Source organism: Macaca nemestrina, chromosome 6, assembly GCF_043159975.1.
Source record: "Macaca nemestrina isolate mMacNem1 chromosome 6, mMacNem.hap1, whole genome shotgun sequence".
Lineage (NCBI taxonomy): Eukaryota > Metazoa > Chordata > Mammalia > Primates > Cercopithecidae > Macaca > Macaca nemestrina.
In genome coordinates, this window is record NC_092130.1 from 113020998 (window position 1) to 113045665 (window position 24668).

General features: G+C 37.5%; 1 protein-coding gene across 5 annotated transcripts in view; it reads right to left on the reverse strand.

Annotated features, from left to right (window-relative positions):
• Positions 1–24668, reverse strand: part of LOC105499458 (kinesin family member 2A) — an 85646-nt gene that overhangs the window by 6043 nt on the left and 54935 nt on the right. For 3 of the 5 annotated variants that reach the window (XM_011772010.3, XM_011772011.3, XM_071098884.1), the window contains exons 10-20: positions 23045–23135; positions 22848–22911; positions 21833–21924; positions 21043–21185; positions 20464–20668; positions 19003–19113; positions 17887–17954; positions 12192–12305; positions 10896–11046; positions 6770–6871; positions 3326–3461 (exon numbers count right to left, since the gene is read on the reverse strand). In XM_011772010.3, coding sequence (XP_011770312.1) covers positions 3326–3461; positions 6770–6871; positions 10896–11046; positions 12192–12305; positions 17887–17954; positions 19003–19113; positions 20464–20668; positions 21043–21185; positions 21833–21924; positions 22848–22911; positions 23045–23135 — 1277 coding nt within the window. The remainder of the gene's footprint in view (positions 1–3325; positions 3462–6769; positions 6872–10895; positions 11047–12191; positions 12306–17886; positions 17955–19002; positions 19114–20463; positions 20669–21042; positions 21186–21832; positions 21925–22847; positions 22912–23044; positions 23136–24668) is intronic. The other 2 variants (XM_011772014.3, XM_011772013.3) reach the window with 1 other exon arrangement.

Here is a 24668-nt window from a genome sequence, read left to right on the forward strand (position 1 = left end):
AGACGGGGTTTTACCAACCTCAGGTGATCCGCCCGCCTTGGCCTCTCAAAGTGCTGGGATTATAGACGTGAGCCACCGTGCCTGGCCCCCCATTTTACCTTTTTTAAGTTATGAAAATTTAAAATATACTTGAATTTTTAGAAATTTACATTTTGTCCTCATTGTGACGAAGGGGGATTGTGAAGGGGTGATGACAAAACGATACATTTCTTGCTTTTACACATTCTTTCCGGTCATCTGCTGATCTAGAGTCATGTAAGAACTACAAATAGGTCAGTAAATTGTCAGATAAATTACATGCAGCTAAGATGAGACATCTTTCAATAACAGTGGCTCTCAACTGGATGTGATTTTTGGCCCCCAGCAGGCATTTGGTAATGTCGAGAGACATTTACAGTTATCCCAACTGGTGTGGTGCTACTGCCATGTGGTGGACAGAGACCAACGATGCTGGTAAATATTGTACAAGGCACAGGATAACACTCCTCAACAAAGAACTGCCTAGCCCCAAATGTTAGTAGTGCCAAGGTTACAAAACCCTACTCTGTAGACTTCAGAAGAAAATAAAGTTGGAATCTCAATTTTCCTCCCCTTTTTGGAAGTACAGTGATGTTTTGAAAAGTTAACTTTTCTGAAATTTTGAAATGAATTTAAGGACTTCTGGATTTGGTGCTCTCAAACTGTTACTGTTCTTTTTTTTTTCTGAGATGAGTCTCGCTCTGTCACCCAGGCTGGAGTGCAGTGGCGCGATCCTGGCTCACTGCAACCTCCGCCCCCCGGGTTCAAGCAATTCTCCTGCCTCAGCCTCCTGAGTAGCTGGGACTACAGGCGTGTACCACTATGCCTGGCTAATTTTTGTATTTTCAGTAGAGACGGGATTTCACCAGTTCACCAGGCTAGTCATGAACTCCTGACCTCAGGTGATCTACCCGCCTCGGCCTCCCAAAGTGCTGGGATTACAGGTGCCCAGCCCAAATTGTTCTTACGAATCTCAAATTTATCTCTGGATGGTTAAAAAAAAAATTCTAAGGACTGAATAATGTAATATATCTATATAGTAATTTCTTAAAAGTTATGGATATGCTTGATATACATGAAATTTGAGAAAAGGAAAGGAAGTCAATTAAGTTGAATGCTACAAAGAAAAAATACCAGAGGGCATTATGATCTGTCTTCTGAATAAAATGGATACAGAAGCTGATTGTGAATTATTGCAGATTAGAAAAATGATCAAAACAATTTAAATGAAGGGTTAAATATGAACAATATGAGAAACAAATGAAAATTTTAGTTCAGCAGTCACTGCTGACTTTACAGAATATGATTTCAAATAACCAACTTCATAACCAGTCAGCAACATATATGTGTTGAACATCTCAAATCCAAAAATCTGGCTGGGCATGGTGGCTCACGCCTGTAATCTCAGCACTTTGAGAGGCTGAGGCGGGTGCATCACGTGAGGTCAGGGGTTCGAGACTAGTCTGGCCAACATGGTGAAACCCTGTCTCTACTAAAAATACAAAAATTAGCCGGGTACAGTGGCACACGCCTGTAATCCCAGCTACTCAGGAGCCTGAGGCAGAAGAATTGTTTGAACCCAAGAGGCGGAGGTCGCAGTGAGCTGAGATTACCACTGCACTCCACTGGGCGACAAAGCCAGACGCCACCTCAAAAAAATAAAAATAAAAAAAAAAGCCAGGCTCATGCCTGTAATCCCAGCACTTTGGGAGGCCAAGACAGGTGGATCACCTGAGGTGAGAAGTTCCAGACCAGCCTGGCTGACATGGTGAAACCCCATCTAGATACAGAAGTTAGCTGGGCGTGGTGGTGCGTGCCTGTAATCCCAGCTACCCGGGAGGCTGAATTGCTTCAACGTGGGAGGTGGAGGTTGCAGTGAGCCGAGATTGTGCCATTTTACTCCAGCCTTGGGAGACAAGAGCAAAACTCCATCTCAAAAAAAAAAAAAAAAAAATCTGAAACCTAAAGTGTTCCAAAATCCCAAACTTTTGGTATAATGCAAATATTCAAAAATCTGAAATCCTAAACACTTTTTTTTCCAAGCTTTTCACATAAGGGATACTCAACCTGTATATACTTCAGAACATCATGTTGTACCTAATACATACATTTTTATCTGTCAACTCTTTAAATTTTTTGAGACAGGATCTCTCTGTGTTGCCCAAACTAGAGTGCAGAGGCACGATCCTAGCTCACTGTAGCCTCAAACTCCTGGGATCAAGTGATCCTGCCACTTCAGCCTCCCAAGTAGCTGGGACTACAGGCAGGCACCACCATGCCTGGCTAATTTTTAAATTATTTTTTAGAGACAGGATCTCTATGTTGCCCAGGCTGGGATGCAAATTTAAATAAACGAATTAATTTGAAAGAAAAATAACCCTTCAACACAACCAATCAACTTCACAGAGGGCCTCCTTAAAAAAATAAGCAGCTTATGTATTGCCCCAAACTAGGAATTTCATTCTGGTATATGTTGGATTGCATGTACACACACATACAGATGCTCACTCACACATAAACAGCCAATGGTGTACAGATGCCTAAGAAATTAACAAATAAAGAAATGCATAGCTGAAGCTACACAGATAAGCTAACTAAAAAACCAGAAAGATACGGTTTAGTAGGTAAGGCACATGCTTCCCTTCATGAGTAAGGTACAGAGGGTAGTCATCTTTACACCTCCTTCGTTTAAAAAAAAATGGCAGAGGCCAAGTGTGGTGGCTCATGCCTGTAATCCCAGCATTTTGAGAGGCCAAGGCAGGAGGACTGCTTGAGCCCAGGAGTTTGAGGCCAGCCTGGCCAACAAAGCAAGACCCCACCTCTACAAAAAATTAGAAATTAGCTGGGTGTGATGGCTCGCACCTGTAGTCCCAGCTACTCAGGAGACTGAGGTGGCAGGACTGCTTGAGCACAGAAGGTTGAGGGTGCAGTAAGCCATGATCACGCCACTGTGCTCCAGCCTGGGCAACAGAATGAGCCCCGAAAAAAAGCACAGAAAGAAGATAATTCTTATAAGCATCAGCCTACCAAACTAAAGATCTGAATAGGTACAAAAATTATAAATTTGTTAAAAACACATTTTCTCTCTTTGACTGTCTTCTTAAAATAGGAAAGAAAACTTGAAATGTATACCATGACTTTTAGAAAAACCACAATGGTTAGCTGTCTTTATTACCTCTCGGAAAATAGGTGCTAAACAGTGCCCACAATTTTTACTTCGTACGTCCTCTTGCAATATGAAACCCTCTCACTAATATACATACCAATACCAATCAGATTTCAAACATTAAAATGGAAAAAGAATTACCCCGCAGCTCAGTTAAAATGTCTATTTTTTGCTCAAGAATAGCTTCTAGTTGTGTGGCATATGAATCGACATCATAGTCTACTTCTTCAGTCATCTCTAAGAGAGCCTTTTCATCTTCTAACCACCGAATGGATTCCTACAAAGACAAAAATTCGATAATCCAATAAGCCTCTTTGTAAAACAGAAACCAAATTACAATTCTGTTAAATATAATCAAACATACTTAAGATAGTATTCTCTAAAATGTCAATAGACATAAAACATCTTTATTCACAGATAGTATAATTAAGAAATACAGTTCCAGAGTACATGGAACAACCTGGGTTTCAACTGTGTGGGTCCACTTATGTGGATTTTTTTCAATGTAAGGTACACTGAGTGTGCCTGCCTCTCCTGCTATCCCTTCTACTTCCTCCACTTTTGCCACCCCTGAGACACCAGGTCCAGCCCGCCTCTTCCTCCTCAGCCTACTCAATATGAAGATGATGAGGATGAAGACCTTTATGATAATTCTCCCTTACGATTTTCTTAATACTATTTTCTCTAGCTTACTTTGTGGTAAGAATACCTTATATAACATATGTAACATAAAATATGTACTCATAGACTTTTATGTTATTGGTAAGGCTTCTGGTCAATAGGCTATTAATAGGTTTTAGGGGAGCTCAAAAGATATATATATATTTCCAATGTGCTGGGGGTCAGTGTCTTTAACCCCCTGCAGTTTTCAAGGGTCAACTGTATGTCCTCAAAATCTAACACAAACACATGAAAGATGGGCTGAACAAGATCATTTCACTTCTCTACTTTTACTCTGGATGGGAATTTTGGGGAGAGAATGCATCAAATACATCAATATTAAAGAGGAGAATAAGTCTCAATACCTTAACAGCTGTCCCTAAAACAGGGGAAGAATGTGCATAATAAAGCTACTGAGCACTTTGATGGGGGCTATGGTAGCCTATAACCTGACAAATTAACATATCCAATTACAGACTTACAGTGGTTGCACCAAGAGGTAATAACGAATTCCAGCTGTGCATGATGGCTCACGCCTGTAATCCCAGCACTTTAGGAGGCTGAGGCAGGTGGATCACTTTGAGGTCAGGAGTTCAAGATCAGCCTGGCCAACATGGTGAAACCCTGTCTCTTCTAAAAATACAAAAAATTAGCCAGGTAAAAATACAAAAAAATTACAGGCACGATGGTACATGTCTGTAATCCCAGTTACCTGGGAGGCTGAGGCAGGAAAATAGCTTGAACCCAGGAGGCAGAGGTTACAGTGAGCCGAGATTGCGCAACTGCACTCTAGCCTGGGCAACAGAGCGAGACTGTCTCAAAACAAAGAACAAAACAAGACCAGATCATTCTGAATTAAAGAGCTATTTGGACATAAAAGCTCTTATAGTGGATTTGCTTTTAGGATGCATACAATCTCAATTTTCTAAACATCAATTGACTTTTAGAAAACACAAATATACTCCAATTTTCCTTTTTTCTTTTTTTTCTTTGAGTTTCACTTTTGTTGCTCAGGCTGGAGTGCAATGGTGCGATCTCGGCTCACTGCAACCTCCGCCTCCTGGGTTCAAGCTATTATCCTGCCTCAGCCTCCTGAGTAGCTGGGATGACAGGCATGTGCCACCATGCCCGGCTAATTCTGTATTTTTAGTAGAGACAGGGTTTCTGCATGTTGGTCAGGCTGGTCTCGAACTCGCAACCTCAGGTGATCTGCCAGCCTTGGCCTCCCAAAGTGCTGGGATTACAGGCATGAGGCACCGTGCCCAGTCATACAATCTAATTTTTCTTTCCTTTTCCTTCAGCTATACACTTAATTTTGGTTTAACAAAACTTTTTTTTTGGCGAAATGGCAGATCATAATACAGAGGAATGATACAGAGAATTTTTTTTTTTTAATTATACGATATAGAGAATTGTAAAAATACAGGGTTGAAAGTCAGAACACCCAATTTTACCAAAAAACAGCTGTGAGACTTTATTTAAAAAATGGCAGAGTGGGAAATGATGGTCTTTACATGATACCTTGTTCCAAAACGGCACAGATGACAATTTTCTTTTCTTTGTGTTTTTAAATAGAGATGGGGTTTTGCCATGTTGCCTAGGCTCGTCTCTAACTCCTGGGCTCAAGCAATCCACCCACCCTGGCCTCCCAAAGTGCTGGGATTACGGGTGTGCAATTTTCTTAAATTATTAGCATCCGTTCTCTTCTTAAACACCTGGGCTTGTAAAGAGAGTCTCATAATAAGAGTTTGACTAAAACTCCAGAATTTTTGTTTTTTTTTCTCACTCTGTTGCCCAGGCTGGAGTGCAGTGGTGTCATCTCAGCTCACTGCAACCTCTACCTCCCATGCTCAAGGAATTCTACCTTAGCCTCCCGAGTAGCTGGGACTACAGGCACGCTACACCACACCCAGCTAATTTTTGTATTTTTTGTAGAGACAGGGTTTCACCATGTTGCTGCCCAGGCTAGTCTTGAATTCCTGGGCTCAAGTGATCCACCCTCCTCAGCCTCCCACAGTGCTGGTATTACAGGCATGAGCCACTGTGCCTGGCCAAACCCTAATAGTTTTAATGAACATGTATCCTAATCTGACATAAAGTATTCTCTGTCATTTTGAGCCCTTTTTCCAGGTTCTTGAATGGCCTACAGCTGAAGTTCCTTTGTTTAATGACAAAGATTTCTTCAACATCAAAGAAGGAATACAGGTCAATAAGGGAGACAGTTGCTGGTATTTTTTCTCAAGAAGTGTTCATAGTATTATAGGAAGGTGGGGGCGGCAGTTAAGGCAAGTCAATTGTATAGTCTTCATCAAGATGTCCAAATGATATGTTCACTCCCTCAAATATCACCATGATAGGACATTTTCTTGTTTAAAAAAAGGGGAGTAGAGTATCACATAGTAAATACTTTTAACAGGTTGAATGCATAATGGGATGAATGCCTAAGGAGTTACTGCTACAGGTGGTGACATAACATCCTTCCCTCAACTTGCCACTGACAGCTCAGAGCGGTAACTCTCCATCTCCCGAAGTAGTCTACCTTTTCTGCAACAACTGATACTTCCTCAATTGCTCCAAAACCTTTTAAAAGAGTTTTTCTGAACTGCTATCGAATACATTGGCCTAATATTTAGAAGGAAGTACTGGTGGGCAGAAGTGACACTCTTCCCTAAAAATGGACAAACGACAAAAACCAGTAAGAGGGATGGGAGGTAAATAAAGCAGAACGTTTCAGCATGGTGCAAAGAAATGTTATTTGTAGCCATCATTCACTGTATTAAAAATTTGCCATGTCATATGCCCTACAAATATACATATACATATAAACAAGTATTTTTGAAAGAATAGTGTGACATTTATGGAACTATGAAAAATTCTTAATTTATCTCAATAAACATTTTCATGGAAGGCCCTGTCTTATTTTACCTGGAACACTGCCCTGTGATCTTCTACAACTTGTTCTTCCATTTCTACCATTTGTGAGACAGCTTCGTGGAAAGTAAACAGTTGTGGAGAAACTTCTTCTTCCTTAAAATAAACATAGTTAAGAAACTATGATATAGTGTGTATTTTAAATGTTATAAAAGTAGTTTTTTATTTATGAAAATGTCATTTAGAAATTGAAGAGGCTTAAATGGTAAAGGCTAGCAAAATATATATAAAAGGCAAAGTCACAATTTCTTTCTTTAGGTAAAAATATGCAACTCTCAATAAGACAACTCAAACTTAGATGAGTAGGGAATATTTTTCACTTAGCCCAAGCTTTATTGCCAAACTACCCTGAAAGAGTACTCTTTTGGAATAGCCCAACTTTTCAAAAATACAGTTATTGTAGGCTGTAAATGTATGAAATATTTCCTCAGTATTGTTTACTTTTCACTAACAATTTAATTTACATGTTTATCTTGTTTCTTTTTTTAAAAGAGATATGAAGATAGTATCTTTAGATGATGAAAAGAAAATGTCTTTCAGGACTATTAAATTAGTGTTGTAAAGGACTTAACTCCTTTTTTTTTTTTTTTTTGAGACGAAGTCTCGCTTTGTCGCCCAGGCTGGAGTGCAGTGGCGCAATCTCGGCTCACTGCAAGCTCCGCCTCCCGGGTTCACGCCATTCTCCTGCCTCAGCCTCCCGTGCAGCTGGAACTACAGGCGCCCGCCACCGCACCCAGCTAATTTTTTGTATTTTTAGTAGAGACAGGGTTTCACCGTGTTAGCCAGGATGGTCTCGATCTCCTGACCTCGTGATCAGCCCGTCTCGGCCTCCCAAAGTGCTGGGATTACAGGCGTGAGCCACCGCACCAGGCAGAGGACTTAACTCTTAACTAACATTAATTTCTTAAATATACTATAGAATATATTTACCAGTTTTTATAGAAATTTCGATGGACAATTCACAATTTTACTTCATCAACAACAAAAAACATATATAGTTGACTCTAAAACAATACATATTGGAACAGTACTCATCCACTTATATCTGGTTTTCAACCAACGCAGACTGAAAATACAGTATTTGAGAGATGTGAATCCTTCGTATTCAGAGGCCCAAGTTTTCACGTTTGCAAGTTCCATGGGGCCAACTGTGGGACTTGAGTATGTGCAATTTGGGTATATTCAGGCAGTCCTGGAACCAATCCTCCATGTATAACTGGGGTACAACCAAATACAATATATTCATATTTTTGTCCTACAGCAAGTCAGAGCTTCTCTGATCCCAGGTCAGGTTCAGATGATAATTAAAAAAAAACAACAACTTTGGCTGGGCATGGTGGCTCACTCCTGTAATCCTAGCACTTTGGAAGGCTGAGGCAGGTGGATCACTTGAGGTCAGGAGTTCAAAACCAGCTTGACCATCATGGTGAAACCCCGTCTCTACTAAAAATATAAAATATTAGCTGGGCATGGTGATGTGTGCCTGTAATCCCAGCTATTTGGGAGGCTGAGGCAGAAGAATCACTTGAACCCGGGAGGCGGAGGTTGCAGTGACCTGAGATCGTGCCACCACACTCTAGTCTGGGCGACAGAGCAAGATTCCATCTCAAAAACAAAACAAAACAAAAAAACAACTTCTCCGATCTCTAGAGCATGTCTTAGATGCTGTTCCATTTTAATCTACTTTGTTAAGACAATATAGCAATAATAATATATACACACGCACCAATACTTAACTAAGGCTAATGCTGAGTCATTGGAAGATAATTCCCTGGGAGTGGCACAGGTGACAGAAATGCACACTCTCTCAAACATGGAGGCTGTAAAAACTCATGATGTCATACTCTCCTGGATTAGTCTGGTCACCTAACTAACCTCTCCAAATTCAGGCTCTACAGAGGCCCAATAGATGCAAGAATAAAATGGAAAGATATGCTATGGGGAGTACTTATCTTGCTCTGGTTTTCCACATCTTTGGGAGGTAACATATTTAGATGCAGTGCAGGGTTTGCTTTAAAGAGTCTAAAAGCAATTACAGTCTCTCTTAAAAATTCTGGACACAAATGATGGACTGAGGCCAGGATCTCATTTTTAGTTTCTAGGTTCAAAGTTTAAAACTCTTACTTTGAACCAGGTTTTCCCAGTCTTGGAACTACTGACATTGTGTGGGGATAAGGTGAGGGGGACACTCCGGTGCACTGTATCATGTTCAGCAGCATTCCTGGCTCTACCCATTACATGCTAGCGGCATCACCTCAGTTGTGACAACCAAAATGTCCATACATTTTGCTTTGGGGGCCAAACTGCTCCTAGTTAAGAACCACTGCTTTAAGCCCTGCTTTAGTAATCGTGATTTGGAACATGGTAACAAAAAGTAGTGCATGTATTTGTTACTCTAGAATATTTTGGGCTAAGTATCTGCTACAAAGTATTAGAACTAACTAATGTTGTTTTCGAAGAACACTGTATTGCAGGTAGCAATCAGTTTAATTGGTACAAGGTTTGGCATTGGCATAAGAAAGATCTAAATTTCAATCCTGGCTTCTGTACTTACTACTTGTAAAATCTTGGTCAAATTATTTAAACCTTAGAATATCAGTTATAAAGTAGGGATAATTATAGTACCTACTACACTGAGTTATGATAATGAGATCAGATAATAAAATGCTTAGCAATATATATCATGTAGTAAAAGCTACTAATCAATGCTAACTTTTAACATGATGAGAAAATGCCATAAGACTTAGTGGGAATAGAATGACACAAAACTATACAGAATATGCATTTTAAAAACACACCTTTACATCTCACACACAGAAAAGAACCCTCTCAATACATTAAAAGCAATTATGTGAAAGTGTATTATATATGTCTTCTTATTTCTTTATCTCTTTCTATCCTTATACAATGGGCATGTATTGTTTTTTGTCATTGGGAAATTACCAAAAAAATTAAATTACAAAATATCATTAAAAATTTTAATCGTATAGAAAAGCAACCAGATTTGACAAATGTTAGTATTTTGCTGTTTGATTTTAATATAGTGCATGCATCCTTTCAATGTAGACGCATATGTCTACAGTTCTTTTGTTTTTAGGCTTTTTTCAATTTTTTTTGAGATGGAGTCTCACTCTTGACGCCCAGACTGGAGTGCAATGGTGGGATCTCAGCTCACTGCAGCCTCTGCCTCCCAGTTTCAAGCGATTCTCATCCCTCAACGTCCTGAGTAGCTGGGACTACTACAGGCATGAGCCACCACACTTGGCTAATTTTTTTATTGTTAGCTAATTTTTGTATTGTTAGTAGAGACAGGTTTTATCATGTTGGCCAGGCTGGTCTTGAACTCCTGACCTTAAGTGATCTGCCCACCTCAGCCTCCCAAAGTGCTGGGATTACAGGTGTGAGACACCGCGCCCAGCCTGTTTTCGAGCTTTTTAATATTTATTATATGTATAATTTTTAAAGTTGTTTTTCCCTATATTACTTTAATTTTTTCCCAAATTATAATATCAGACAACAATCTGAGGGAAAAGAATGAATAGTTTAGATTGGGGGTTGGATACTTCCTTAAAGGGCCAGATAATACATGTTGGGTTTATGAACCACACAGTCTCTGTTACTGCTGTTACGGTAAGAAAGCAGCTAGACAACCCTAAAGAGAATGTTCCAATAAAACTTTATTTGTAAAAACAGATGGCTGGCCCACAGGCTGTAGTTTGCTGACCCCTGACTTATTTATTCATTTATTTTAAGAGACAAGGTCTCACTCTGTCACCTAGGCTAGAGTGCAGTGATGCTACAACAGCCCACTGCAGCCCAGAATTCCTGTACTTAAGCAATCCTCCTGCCTCAGCCTGCCTAGTAGCTAGACCTACAGGTGGATACCACCACACCTGGATGATTATTAAATTTTTTATAGCAAAAGGTCTCATTAAATTGTCTAGGCTGGTCTTGCACTTCTGGCCTAAAGCAGCCCTCCCACTCAGCCTCCTAAATTGGTGGGATTACAGGCTTGAGCAACCACACCCACAGCCTGACCCCCCTAAATGATAGTTTTCAGTTAAGTTCTGCTACTGATGAAATAAGATTATATCACTTACAACTATAGTAAGTCACTCACATTTTGTTCACAAAGAAGTTTTAGATCGTCTCTCTGAGGGGAACTCCCCACACCCCACTGTGTCTCTAAGTCATCAATCTGGTTTGGTGGATGGTGCATTATTGGACGAACATCACCAGCAGCAGTTGGATCTACAGTCAATTCTTTGACCCTATAAATATATAAGAGGTATCTAAAGTTAAAAACACTCATGCAGAGGAACAAGAAAATACCAACCTATTCAATATACAAGCAATTCAGTTAACATACTAAGATTGATGATGTCACCTTTATAGGTAAAATTTATCTGAAATCTATAGAAACACATAAATGGTTGTTTAATTTTAGGAAATCTACTTAGATAACTTTATATAATTCATATTATATTAATTATATCAAATATAATTATTGTGCAAACTAAATGAGAATTAACAAAGTATGTAGATTCAGTATTCAAAGAAAAAAAGTTGCAATTTAAAAAATTTTTTTTAATTTTCAATTTTTTTTACTACTGGTTCATCAGAGTGAATGTTATTGCAATTAAATTATATGAACCGAAAAATGTAAACAATAACAGTTAGACCAAAAACAGTTCAACAGTTAGATCACTGCTGAAACAAAACAAAAAAAACCATGCAGATTTCTGGTAGTTATCATGCTCAATTAAAATAGCTACATGTAAAATAATTTTATTTATAATGTATAAAGATTATAAGGTTTTAAGTTTTATCATTTGAAAAGAGTTTACTCATTATATTTAAACTTACACATTTGGGAGAGGGTAAGCTTTCTTTACTTTTAAAAAAAAAAAACTTTTTGTTTTTCACCACAGTGGCCAGGTTGGTCTAGAATTCTCAACCTCAGGTGATCCACCAACCTCTGCCTCCCCAAGTTCTGGGAGTACAGGTGTAACCCACCACGCCCAGCCAAAAGAGGGTAAACTTTCTATGTCAAGAGGCTCCTTGCAGACAAGGAAACTCATAAGATCATACAGCATAAAGGCAATCTCTTCATTTTAAGCAAGATAATTTATCTTTTAACAATTTATCTTTTAATGGTAAGTATGCAAAAGTGACATCATCCTTAAAAATATGAGGGGGAAATAGGAAGCCTGAATTCTAAATCAACATTTTAAAGCAAACAAATTAATAAAAGACATAAGAATGCAGATCATGCAGTACAACCACCACCTGCCAAATGAAATGAAAATGAAAACTAAAATGGCTCAGGACAAACATAGCAAATGAAACGTTTATACAAAGCACAATTCAAAAGAAACTATAAAAATAAACATCTTATGTATAGAATGAAGTAGACCTGGTAACTGAAGGAGAAAAGTCGTCATATTCATAAGAAGGAGAGAGATCAGGGCGACTGCCACTACCCTGTGAGAAGGGAATGTCTGATGGACTAATTCCAAACTCCTTTACTCTGCAGCACCAAAACAGCAACAAATTAAAAGAAAATGCTCTTGAAAGACAGCAATGCACATTGCACATTTTCATTTAGTATTCACTTTTGTTTAGAAAAGGATATTGATAGTTGTGACAATGTATTTAGAATATTATTTTACAAATAACAAATTTTAAGAGGTTTTTGAACATCTTTGTTCTATCGATCCCCTGCTCTATAGTCCTAGGTCTTTCCTTTCTGGTGTATTTTCCTCTTTTCTCGTAATCCTTCCTAGAAGCTTAACTAAATCACTTAAATCTGAAATGCCCCTCTAACTACATGACCACTCAATCTAATTTCTTCATGTAGTCAGTACCATGACTATTTGTTTATTAGCATTCATGGCTCTTCAACGTTTTTGCCTCTTTTTCAAACTGGACACAAGGGAATTAAGTACTAATGCCTTAAGGCATCCATTGTTTGTAATGAATTAACTTCTTTCCTATGCATCCAGAATGGTATTAGCTGTGAAATGTCCTTAGTATAACTGAGAAAATATTCACTCTATTTTCAGTGGTTGGTGATTCAGATGAAGAACTCTGGTTGAGAACAGCCTTTAGCAATGAAATTTAAATTGCTTTTGTTAACATCTTCAAGTTACATTTAACCAAATTATGATTTTTCTCACCCCATCTATGTAATTCCTTATGTCTCCTTTGGGCCAACTCTATTTCATATCAATATAAAATATTTAAGTACCTCCTACATGTCAGGTATCAGGATTAGTCATTGTTAGGCATTATATTATTTAGTCCTTCAACCATCTTTGATTTTATAGATGAGAAAAATGACTCAGAAATAAAGTATCTTCTCTAAGGTCACTCACTGAGAATGTGGCATAACTGAGGTTAAAACCTAGCCCTGAGTACAAAGCCTATGTTATTTAAACACTTCAATATAATAATCATATTCTCTGATTTTCTTGTCATTTCTCTTAGGTTGAACTAAATGAAATTCCCTTCTTTATAGGTCAAAAACAAGTATCAATATCTTCATATAAATCAAACTAACATATTTCCTCTACTAACAGTCTTTCTTTGACCTATTGGTAATATCTACTGTCAAAGGTTCAATATTGGATTCATCTGCCCTTTATCCTTGAAAGTTTATTTACCACACATGCTGAAAAATGTAAATATCTTTTTTTTTTCTTTTTGAGATAAGGTCTCACCATATCACCCAGGCTGTACTGCAGTGGCTCAATCATGGCTCACTGCAGCCTTGACTCAAGTGATCCTCCCATCTCAGCTGGGACTACCAGTGGCGTGCCACCACCCCCAGCTAATTTTTTATTTTTTTGTAGAGATGTGGTCTCATTTGGTTGCTCAGGCTGGTCTCAAACTCCTGGACTCAAGTGATCCTCCTGCCTTGGCCTCCCAAAGTACTAGGATTAAAAGCATGAGCTACGGCATCTGGCCTGAAAAATCTAAATTTCTAATATTAACAATTATTTTCACTCCCACCCCATTTCTTATCTAAATCTTTTAATTTAGATACACTATTAGCTTCATCCACACATTTTTTCCTCTATCCAAAGCTCTCTTGCCCAAGCCAAACTATACTACCTACAAGAATCATATTCTTCAATGTTACTAAAAACTCCTAATCACTCTAATCACTCTAACCTCTTCCATTACGCAAAGATTAAGTATCTCTGCTTCAGGATAGAGGCCACTGTCTGTTTTTCACATATCCTATAATTTTTTTTCCCTTGGTACAACCATTCCTTCCACTCTGAAAGTTTTCCCCTGTATTCCCCTCTAAAATATCTCTCATTGTCTCGCTGGGTGCAGTGGCTTATGCTGTAATCCCAGCACTTGCAGAGGCTGAGGTGGGCAGATCACTTATGGTCAGGAGTTCGAGACCAGCCTGGCCAACATGGTGAAACTCCATCTCTACTAAAAAATACAAAAAAATTAGCTGGGCATGGTGACGGGCACCTGTAATCCCAGCTACTTGGAAGGCTGAGGCAGGAGAATCGCTTGAACCCAAGAGTCAGAGGCTGCAGTGAGCTGAGATTGTGCCACTGTACTCCAGCCTGGGTGACATAGCAAGACTCCATCTTAAATAAATAAATAAAGTATCTCTAATTGTCATCTGATGAACTGGACTTGTCAACTTAATCACTTAGCAGCAATGTGTACTGTTACAAACTATCCCACAATTCCCACATAAAATTTTCAAAGTATATGATTCTAATATAAGGATATGAAAAAACATTGCTTTCACATCTGTCTAACTGAATTTTTAAGACAGAACTGCTCACTAAAGTAGCAACAGGAATAACTATTCCTATTATTTCAGGTACTGTGCTAAACATTTTACACAGATCACTTCTTTTACTCCTCAAAAACAATCCTTTAAGATGGACACGGTCATTAACTATCCATTCTAAAGATGAGGAAATAAGGGCAGAGAGAGGTTAAGTAACTTTCCTGAGGCTTTGGTACCATTAAGTAGTAAGGAAGTTATTAAACCTATTTTGTCCTGAGAAATAACACTTCGATCACTAAGCTATGTCTTAAATACAAAAAAGTTTAAACAGTTAAGAGAGAAATAGTTTCCTAAAAATATGAAAATTTTAATGTAATGCCATCTACCCACCACTTCAAAGTATTGGCCTAAATAAAATAAGGCAGATTTAGCATAAAGGAGGAATTAATTATTTTTGGCTGTTAAAAAAAATACTGACTCTTAAGGTCATAAAACATTGGTATGAGTATCAAGGAAGGTTGAAAATCTTTATTCCTAGAGATTTGGAAATAAAATTGAAAAAATTATGTGTCTGATATGGTTAGGCCCTGTGTCCCCACTCAAATCTCATCTTGAATTATTATTTCCAAGTGTCAAGGGAGAGACCAGGTGGAGGTAATTGAATCATGGGGGCAACTTCCTCCATGCTGTTCTCGTGATAGTGAGTTCTCGTAAGATCTAATGGTTTTATAGGAGGCTCTTCCCAAGTTTGCTTGGCGCTTCTCCTTCCTGCTACCTTGTGAAGGTGCCTTGCTTCCCCTTCCCCTTCCACCATGACTGTAAGTTTCCTGAGGCCTCTGTGGCCATGCTGAACTGTGAGTCAAATAAACCTTCATAAATTCCCCAGTCTCAGGTATTCCTTTGTAGCACTGTGAGAACGGATTAATATAGTGTCCCAAATGGTTAGTCATGTTGCAAGTGAGTTACATGATATAACAGTAGGTTAAAACATTTTACTTTGACCTAAGCGAACTAGAGGAACAGCTAGATATAGCATTTTCACAATATTAGGGAGCAATCTTTTGTCGTCTCAAATCTTAAGAAACAGAGGGGTTTTGTTTGTTTTAATTCTATAACATGGCAAGAATCTACTACACTAGGCTGTTCCTCATCTTTCTCAAGAATTATTCTGAAATAAGAAACATTTTAAATTAATGATAAAAATCCCACATATCAAAAATGTTAATTACAAAGATCAATTAAAACTAACACAATAAGCTACGAGCTCATAATTCAAACTTTAAAAGGGATTAAATTTAGAAAATACAATAGTTCATACTTAGAAATGTAGTTCTATTACTTTTTTCTTTTTTAAGACAAGGTCTTGATCTGTTGCCCAGGCTAGAGTACAGTGGTGTGATCACAACTCACTGTAGATTCAACATTCCAGATTCAAGCAATCCTCTCACCTCAGCCCCCCAAGTGCCTGGGACTACAGATGCAAGCCACTACACCAGGCTAATTTTTGTATTTTTTATAGAGATGGGGTTTTGCTATGTTGCCCAGGCTGGTCTTGAATTTCTGGGCTCAAGCAATCCACCCGCCTGGGCCACCAAAAGCACTGGGATTAAAGGTATAAGCCACCACACCTGGCCCTATTACATTTTTAAAGAAGTGATTATATTTTAATACCTTTTTACAAAAGCTCAATAGGTTTATACTGTCCAACAGTGTTTACTACCATTAAAAAAATCTCTTTAGAAACAAGATGCAAAAAAATCTGGGGGGTTATAATACCATTTGTGTAATGTTCAAATACAGCTACCTATGTTACCAAGAGATAACATTCATAGGTAGTAAAATTATTTTTATAAAGAGGACAAAAAAAACAAGTAAAGTATTCCACAGAAGTTAATACATGGGTTACATCGGGGTAGAGATAAATGAATAAGGCATGTTATTCAGGATTTGTGAACAGGAAGGAGCACATGGGAAACCTTTTGGGGGGCCAATAATGCTCTATTTCCCAAACCAATGACAGGAGTTTTCACTTTATAAATATCCATTATCCATTTAATTATTCACTTATACTTTAGGTGCTTTTCTATATGCATAAGTATTTTATATTTTAATAAAAAATTTTAAAATAACATTTCCATAGTGATTAAAACAAAGAAATAGGACAGATACTTCTGTCCAGCAAAATTAAGAGAACTGTTATACTAGAATTAAGAGAACTGCTATACTAGAAATGGATTACAAAGAGGAATTTTGTCTCTAGGTTAAAATCACAAATTTAACATGTGAGAAGAGAAATTTAACATTAAACAGTCATTCAAAATAACATCAGTGGTAAATAAAGTCACTCAAGAGAAGTGGGGAAAAAATCTATGGATCATATATAAATATGCCCGTTATAATTCAAAGTTCCAAAGGCATTTCATGACTATATAGAATAAACTGCTTTAGTAGTCTATAATGCATTCTGTCCTTCTATATGTAATAACCCAGTTATAATATTTATAACGTTTTTAAGACTATTAATATTAATAACAAAAATGTAACCCACATAGAACACTAGAAAGGGCCAGGCGGGGTGGCTCACGGCTGTCATCCTAGCACTTTGGGTGGCCGAGGTGGGTGGATCACCTGAGGTCAGGAGTTCAAGACCAGCCTAGCCAACATAGTGAAACGCAGCCTCTACTAAAAATATAAAAATTAGCCGGGTATGGTGGCACACGCCTGTGGTCCCACATACCCAGGAGACTGAGGCAGGAAAATCACTTGAACCCAGGAAGTGGAGGTTGCAGTGAGCTGAGATCACACCACTGCACTCCAGCCTGAGTGACAGAACAAGACTCTGTCTCAAAAAAATAAATTACATAAAAAAAAAAAAAAGGAACACCAGAAAGAACTGTGCTATCACTTCTTCCTCAAATCCTAGATTCCCCATATATAGCATTTAATATTATCAGGAATAATCTGGACCATATACCAAAACAATTTAAGAAATACAAACTAGTCCCTGACATTGATTTACTTCAGAGTCTTAATGTAATAAGAAAAATTTGCATGATTTAAATGCAGTAAAATATTAGGAAATAAAACAGTGAAATGGAAACCTTGTTCTAGGATAAAAAGACCAATTTTACTAAAGTGATTAATCCCTTCCCAAATTACCCATTTCCACTGATTTTTAGAATTTGACAAAATGATTCTACATATCATCTTAAGGAATAATATGCAAAACATTTTTTTTTGAAAATTGAAAGAATAATGTAGTAAGATTTACCCTATCAGATATTAAATTATACTGCATACTGCTCTACTCCCCTCAAATTTCAAAATGGAGAACTATCTCTCATACCTATTTGCATATCTTAACGTATTAAGAGTATTTTCACAGGATGCCATTCCTGGAGAGATTGTGGCAATCTACAGGAAAAAAAAAATGCAGAGGTAAAGAAAATGTCATAAATGATCAAGACAATAATACCGACATGCAGCTCATTTAGGTCTAATCTTACCATGATTATTTAAAAATAAAGACTTATTAATGTTATCTCAACTCCAAGATTATATTATCATATCTATAATCAGATAAAGTCTAGTTAAATACAAACTATGAAGGCACCAGAAAACAATCAAAATCCAGCAGAAATGGAGGAGGTTAACACCTGGAAGGAATAGTACTGACTGATCCCCACTCCACCCGACTTTTTTTTTTTAAACAGCTTTTTAACAGAGGGCAAGCTCTGCTGCTGTCACACAGGGCAACTAAAACTTAACTGAAAACCTGCAGTCTCTCTGGTTAAGAAATTAAAGGATATAGTTTGGGAGTGCACTTCATAGCAGCTGGAAAAGTAAACTTTGTCCCAGAAGGGAAAGTGCTACAGAGAGTGTGGTACTCTCCCTTCTGGGACAAACTTTTATATATAAACTGCCCAAATCCCTAGCTGATTCCTGACCTAGACATACACAAGGCAAACTATAGGCAACACAGCTAAATCTGAAAGGACTAAACAAAGCTTTCAATTACAGTTGTTGCCCAGGGGAGATAAGAGTTTGGAGTAAGTTTAAATTTCTGCTAAACAAAAAACCAATAACCTTCAGAAGAACATAACAGAATCCAGTCTCTACGTTCATTCATAATACACATGATATAACCCCAAATTACCAGACATATGACCATAAAGAAAAGTGTGACCTATACTCAAAATGAAAGAGAGAGAGAGAAAGAGAAAGAGAAAAAGAAAAAGGAAAAAAATCAAGAAAGACCAGCCCTCGAGAACATCTAGATGCTGAAATTATATAACTGCAATATAATCCTCTCTATCAGAGTGGGAGGGACCACATCTTAAATATCACCATATCACTCATAATAGAAGGTTTCAAATGATTGTCACTAACTAATACATTTTCCATAAATATTGTGTAGTTATTCCTTCAGGATTAAAATAAAACAAACAAAAAATAAACTTACCATGCAGGTACGAGAGTTTTCACCTATGAAAGAATCTCTTAACACCTGAGTGAGTTTACTTGCACGGAAAGGAGTATGAGGTTTATTTCTACCTAAGGCTCTGATGCACTCCTGAAAATTAAGAAAACAAGTCTCACAGATTAGTCTTTCTTATAAAGGGTAATCTTAATTAACATATGTTAAAAGGTCTCTTACTACAACTTCAACATTTAAGGTCTGATCAGCTGTGAAAATTCTACTAACAGTTTTATTTATTTATTTTTTTTGAGACAAAGTCTCGCTCTGTCACCCAGGCTGGAGTGTGGTGGCGCAATCTTGGCTCACTACAACCTTTGCCTCCGGGCTTCAGGCAATTCTCCTACCCCAGGCTCCCAAGTAGCTGGGATTACAGGAGCCCGCCACCACGCCTAGCTAAGCTTTGTATTTTTAGTAGAGATGGGGTTTCACCATGTTGGCCAGGCTGGTATCGAACTCCTAACCTCAGGGGATCCACCTGCCTCAGCCTCCCAAAGTCCTGGGATTACAGGTGTGAGCCACTGCGCCTGGCCAACAGTTTTAAAGCATGGTGTAGATGTTTCCACAAATGCTAATTCAAGAAAATAAAAAATGACAACAAAAAAACCTACTTTATTCTTCCAAGAGATATTTCTGGAAACTATGACTAGTGTTTGAAAGTGACAGGCAGTAGGATAACTGTAAAAAGTTAATTTCTTAACATGGCACTCCAAAAGAAAAAAACACAGTCTTATTATAGCCTTCCCAGCTTTGCTTTTCTACTCAAGGAAAATATGTAATAACCTGGCCTAACATTTTGAAAGCCATTCCACATTTTTCTGAGAAACTATTTCTTAGCTCAATTCAGTGGTTCATTGCCCTCCTCCTAGAAAATATGGCTGATTAAGACCCTCTGGGCTGGGCACAGTGGCTCGTGCCTGTAATTCAAGCACTTTGGAAGGTAGATCACGACGTCAGAAGTTTGAGACCAGCCTAGCCAACATGGTGAAACCCCTATCTACTAAAAATACAAATATTAGCTGGGCGTGGTGGTACGTGCCTGTAATCCCAGCTGCTGGGGAGGTTGAAGTAGGAGAATGGCTTGAACCCAGGAGGTGGAAGTTGCAGTGAGCTGAGATTGCACCTGAGACTATACTGAGAGTACTCCAGTCTGGGCGACAGAGCAAGACTCAGTCTCAAGAAAAATAAAGACCCTCTGGAGTCTACCTATGTTGCCCCAGAACTGACCTACCCTCTCACATATCCTTTATCCCATCTAAAAAGAATAAAGAATGTGTGCAAGGAAAAATTCTGGGTATAATAAAATCACATTATAAATTATAAGCATCTGAATTTCGAAAACCTCTGTTTTTATTAGGTAAAATAAGTACTATTATTTTGCAACTGAGTAAAGAAAATTACAGTTAAAAGCAAAAGACCTTTCATGATAAAATATATTTTATTTACCTTGAGTGCTAAAAGGCTTTTATTAATTTCAGCACCTTCAAGCCTAGTTTGCCTGTCCGCACTGGAAGTATCAGCTCCTCTTTCATTTCCAGCCAAATCAATGAGAGAAAATTTGCCATGTAGTTTTCCTTTCCTTCTAAGAATAATCTGAAACACTGCATGGCTCCGAGATGAATGTGCATTTGCAGATGTTTGACCGGATGTTCTGCAATATGATTAGGGACATCTTGATACATAAAAACTTCAATTAACATGTTCAAACCACATTATTTTCATTAAAAACAACAGCAGCAACAAACACCAATTTAGCTAGTTTTCATCTTTTAAATACAGATAAGACACTGAGTTGTAACACTTACATAGAACCAGATTCATACAATTTAATCTGGCATATTTCTAATATATTTGTAATATAGTATCAATATAATAATTGTCACTCACACTTACATGTAACACAAGTTTTTATGAACAATGATTTTTACTTCCAAGATGTATTGACAGATAACATCCTCGTTTTGTTATGCTATACCCAAAGTTTCTAAAACTGAAGTTTCCTTTCTTAATCAAAATGAAATTTACCTGCAACTGTTGCCTATGTCAATGAGTTTCAGTACATCTTCAACACATTTGACCTCCCGTTCCTGTAATCCCACCACTTGAACCTGCTGTTTTCCATCTTCTAGAACTCTTAATTTTGTTTTCCTATTTAGCAAGTCAAACACCTATGAAAAACCATATTCAAATTAGAAAACTAGCTTTAAAGTAAAAAAGAGGCTAGGCACAGTGGCTCACGCCTGCAATCCCAGCATTTTGGGAGGCTGAGGCAGGAGGATAGCTTGAGCTCAGGAGTTCAAAACCAGCCTGGGCAACATAGTGAGATGCTGTCTCTGCTAAAAACAAAAAAAATTAGCTGGGCATGGTGGTGCATGCCTATAGTCGCAGCTACTAGGAAAGCTGAGGCAGGAAGCTCACGAGATTGAAGCTACAGTGAGCTGTGATCATGCCACTGCACTCCAGCATGGGTGACAGAGCGAGATCCTGTGGCAATTAAAATATCAGTTCTATAAAAATAAGTCACCCAGAGTTTAAGAATTATTTCAGAGATTAAAATAATAATTAGAATAAGAATTCTCAACATTGAAGTTGAAAAGTTTCAAAGGACATTTTAAAAAAAACTCATAAATTCTAACATAAAAGTTCTAAATACACATAAATTATGGTGGTCAAGGCTGCACAACAATGTGAATATATTTAATGCCACTGAACTTAAAAATGGTTAAAATGGCAAATGTTATGTTATATATATATATATATATATATATATATATGTATATTTTAAAAAATTAAAATTAAAAAAGTTCCCACTTACCTTTCCACTATAAATTTCAAAGAAGGTTGCATATACTTGAAGTTCTAGCTTCTTATAGTTTGGCTTCTTTAGCATTAAAAAGACATCTCGAGCTGTCAAGAATTTCATATACAGAAAATTGAGATGCAATAAATATTTTTAAAAAGCAACTCAAATTGTCTATTTCTAGAGAAATCAGTTAATCTTTACCTAGGATAATAGTATCAATAATAAAAATGAGAAATAAAGTGAATATTGATTTTACAAAAAAATAGTATTAATAGAAGCTATTCTCTTTCATATTGCATAAAAGGGTGCTACTTTTATTTATATATATTAGTATTTATATTTATAAATAGCATAAAATTACAGGTGGTCATAATGAAGTTATTCTCATACCATAGCTAGCTTTTTACAGTTCAGAAATTCAACAATTGAGACTAATCTCCAACAATGTGCTAGAATATGCTGACAAATATAATCAAGATTTCTGCCCCCTCAAAGTCAATCTTATAGTTTTTTTTGTTTGTTTGTTTTTGAGATGGGGTCTTGCTCTGTTGCCCAGGCTGGAATGCAGTGGCATGGTCTCGGCTCACTGCAACCTCTGCTTCCTGGGTTCAAACGATTCTTCTGTCTCAGCCTCCCGAGTAGCTGGGATTACAGGTGCCTGCCACCACACCTGGCTAAGTTTTTTTTTCGTATTTTTAGTAGAGATGGGGTTTCACCATGTTGGCCAGGCTGGTCTCAAACTCCTGACCTCAAGTGATCCACCCACCTTGGCCTCCCAAAGTGTAGGGATTATAGGCGTGAACCACCACGCCCAGCCTACAGTTCTTTTCTTCTTAAAAAAAAAAAAAAATCTTGTGAATATATAATCTTACAGTTCTTTTCAAGCAATCTAATAACCTATAATTGACATAATAGACAGTCAATATAGCATTATAGTTGCTGAACAATATTTTAAAGCCTTATTTCAAAGTTACCTGAATAATACCTAAGAAGAATATTCCAAATTATATGGAAAAAGGACAGTTACCTGCTAATGCATAAATTCCTTTAGAACAATCTTGGTTCTTTCCTGAAAAGTCACCACCCATAGTCTATATTTTAAAAAGAAAATAAAGAACAGACATTACTCAGGAATAACTCTTAAGAATTTAGGTCTCGGAATTAAGCTATAAGGAAAAGAAACTGTAGCTTCATACCAGAATGTAACTTTAATAAATCACTTACATGAGTTTTTCCACTTCCAGTCTGCCCATAAGCAAAGCATGTAGCCATTCCTCTTTCAAATATAGTTTCCACTAGTGGTCTAGCAGTAAACCTTAAAAATAAAATGCATCAGTCAGAATGTGTCACCAATATTTTGATGAATAAAAGTAATGCTGAGTAATACAAAGTATTTTATTAATAAACAAAACTTAACAGCAAGATTCTAAACAAATCTTTGTTAAAAATTTTAAATAACAATATCAAAGAATTAAGAATTTTAAATATCATATGCTAAAATTACTTAAAGCTACTTAAAGCATAATTTCAAGCAATATTTCCATAATAAACAATGGTCACAATAAGGCATATACAATAAAAACAAAAAGTATTATAATTTCAACAAAAACAGAATAAACAAGAGTGGTAATCTCAATTTTAAAAAGTTAACAGAGGAAAAAAACTGCAAAAATATTATCTTTAGACCATCTAAATAAATAGAAAAATGATGACTACCTTGAATTTAGACAAGTAATTTATACTTAAGGAAAAAGAATATAAATTGTGCTTATAGGACATTGAATTCTATTAATAAGTTGACAGCCTCAATTTTGGAAAATGATACCTAAATATTATGGTTTGAATTATATTTCTTTTTTTCTTTTTTTGAAGTCTCAGTCTTGTCCCCCAGGCTGGAGTGCAAATGGCGCAATCTCAGCTCACTGGAACCTCCGCCTCCCAAGTTCAAGCAATTCTCCTGCCTCAGTCTCTGAGTAGCTGGGATTACAGGCACCTGCCACCACGCCCAGCTAATTTTTGTATTTTTAGTAGAGATGGGGTTTCACCATGTTGGCCAGGCTGGTCTCAAACTCCTGACCTCAGGCAATCCACCTGCCTTGGCCTCCCAAAGTGCTGGGATTACAGGCGTGAGCCACCATGCCTGGCCTTGAATTATATTTCAAACGTATTGGTATAACCCACTGCTAGAGTTAAAATTAAAAGGTGGGAAGGTATAAGAAGTACTTTTTTCCTGAACAGTAAACTAAAAAGTTATGATGGAGGCCAGGTGTAGTGGCTCATGCCTCTAATCCCAACACTTTGGGAGGCTGAGGTGGGTGGATCACTTGAAGTCAAGAGTTTGAGACCGGCCTGACCAATATGGTAAAACCCTGTCCCTACTAAAAATACAAAATCAGCCGAGCATGGTGGCACATGTCTGTAATCCCAGCTACTCATGAGGCTGAGGCAGGAGAATGGCTTGAACCGGGGAGGCGGAGCTTGCAATGAGCCGAGATCGCGCCACTGCACTCCAGCCTGGGCAACAAGAGCGAAACTCCGTCTCAAAAAGAAAAAAAAAAAAGATGGAAAACAGATCTACAAGTAGAACATTTTATATAACTGCTGTCTTTGTTTTGTAAAAGGCAAAACTGAAGAAAGTACAGAACAAAAAGAGCAGGAAAAAGTTCTGATCAAAAAGAACTAGGGATGAGCCTGCTAAGTAGTTAGATCAACCCCGCCCTCCCAAACCTCCCCACAAAAAAAACATGTAACTCCTCAATCCGTAATAGTTAAGTATAAGAGATAGAGGAGAAGGATAAATATTGATAAAGTTAAGAAACATAAATACAGGGTAAAAACAAAATCATAA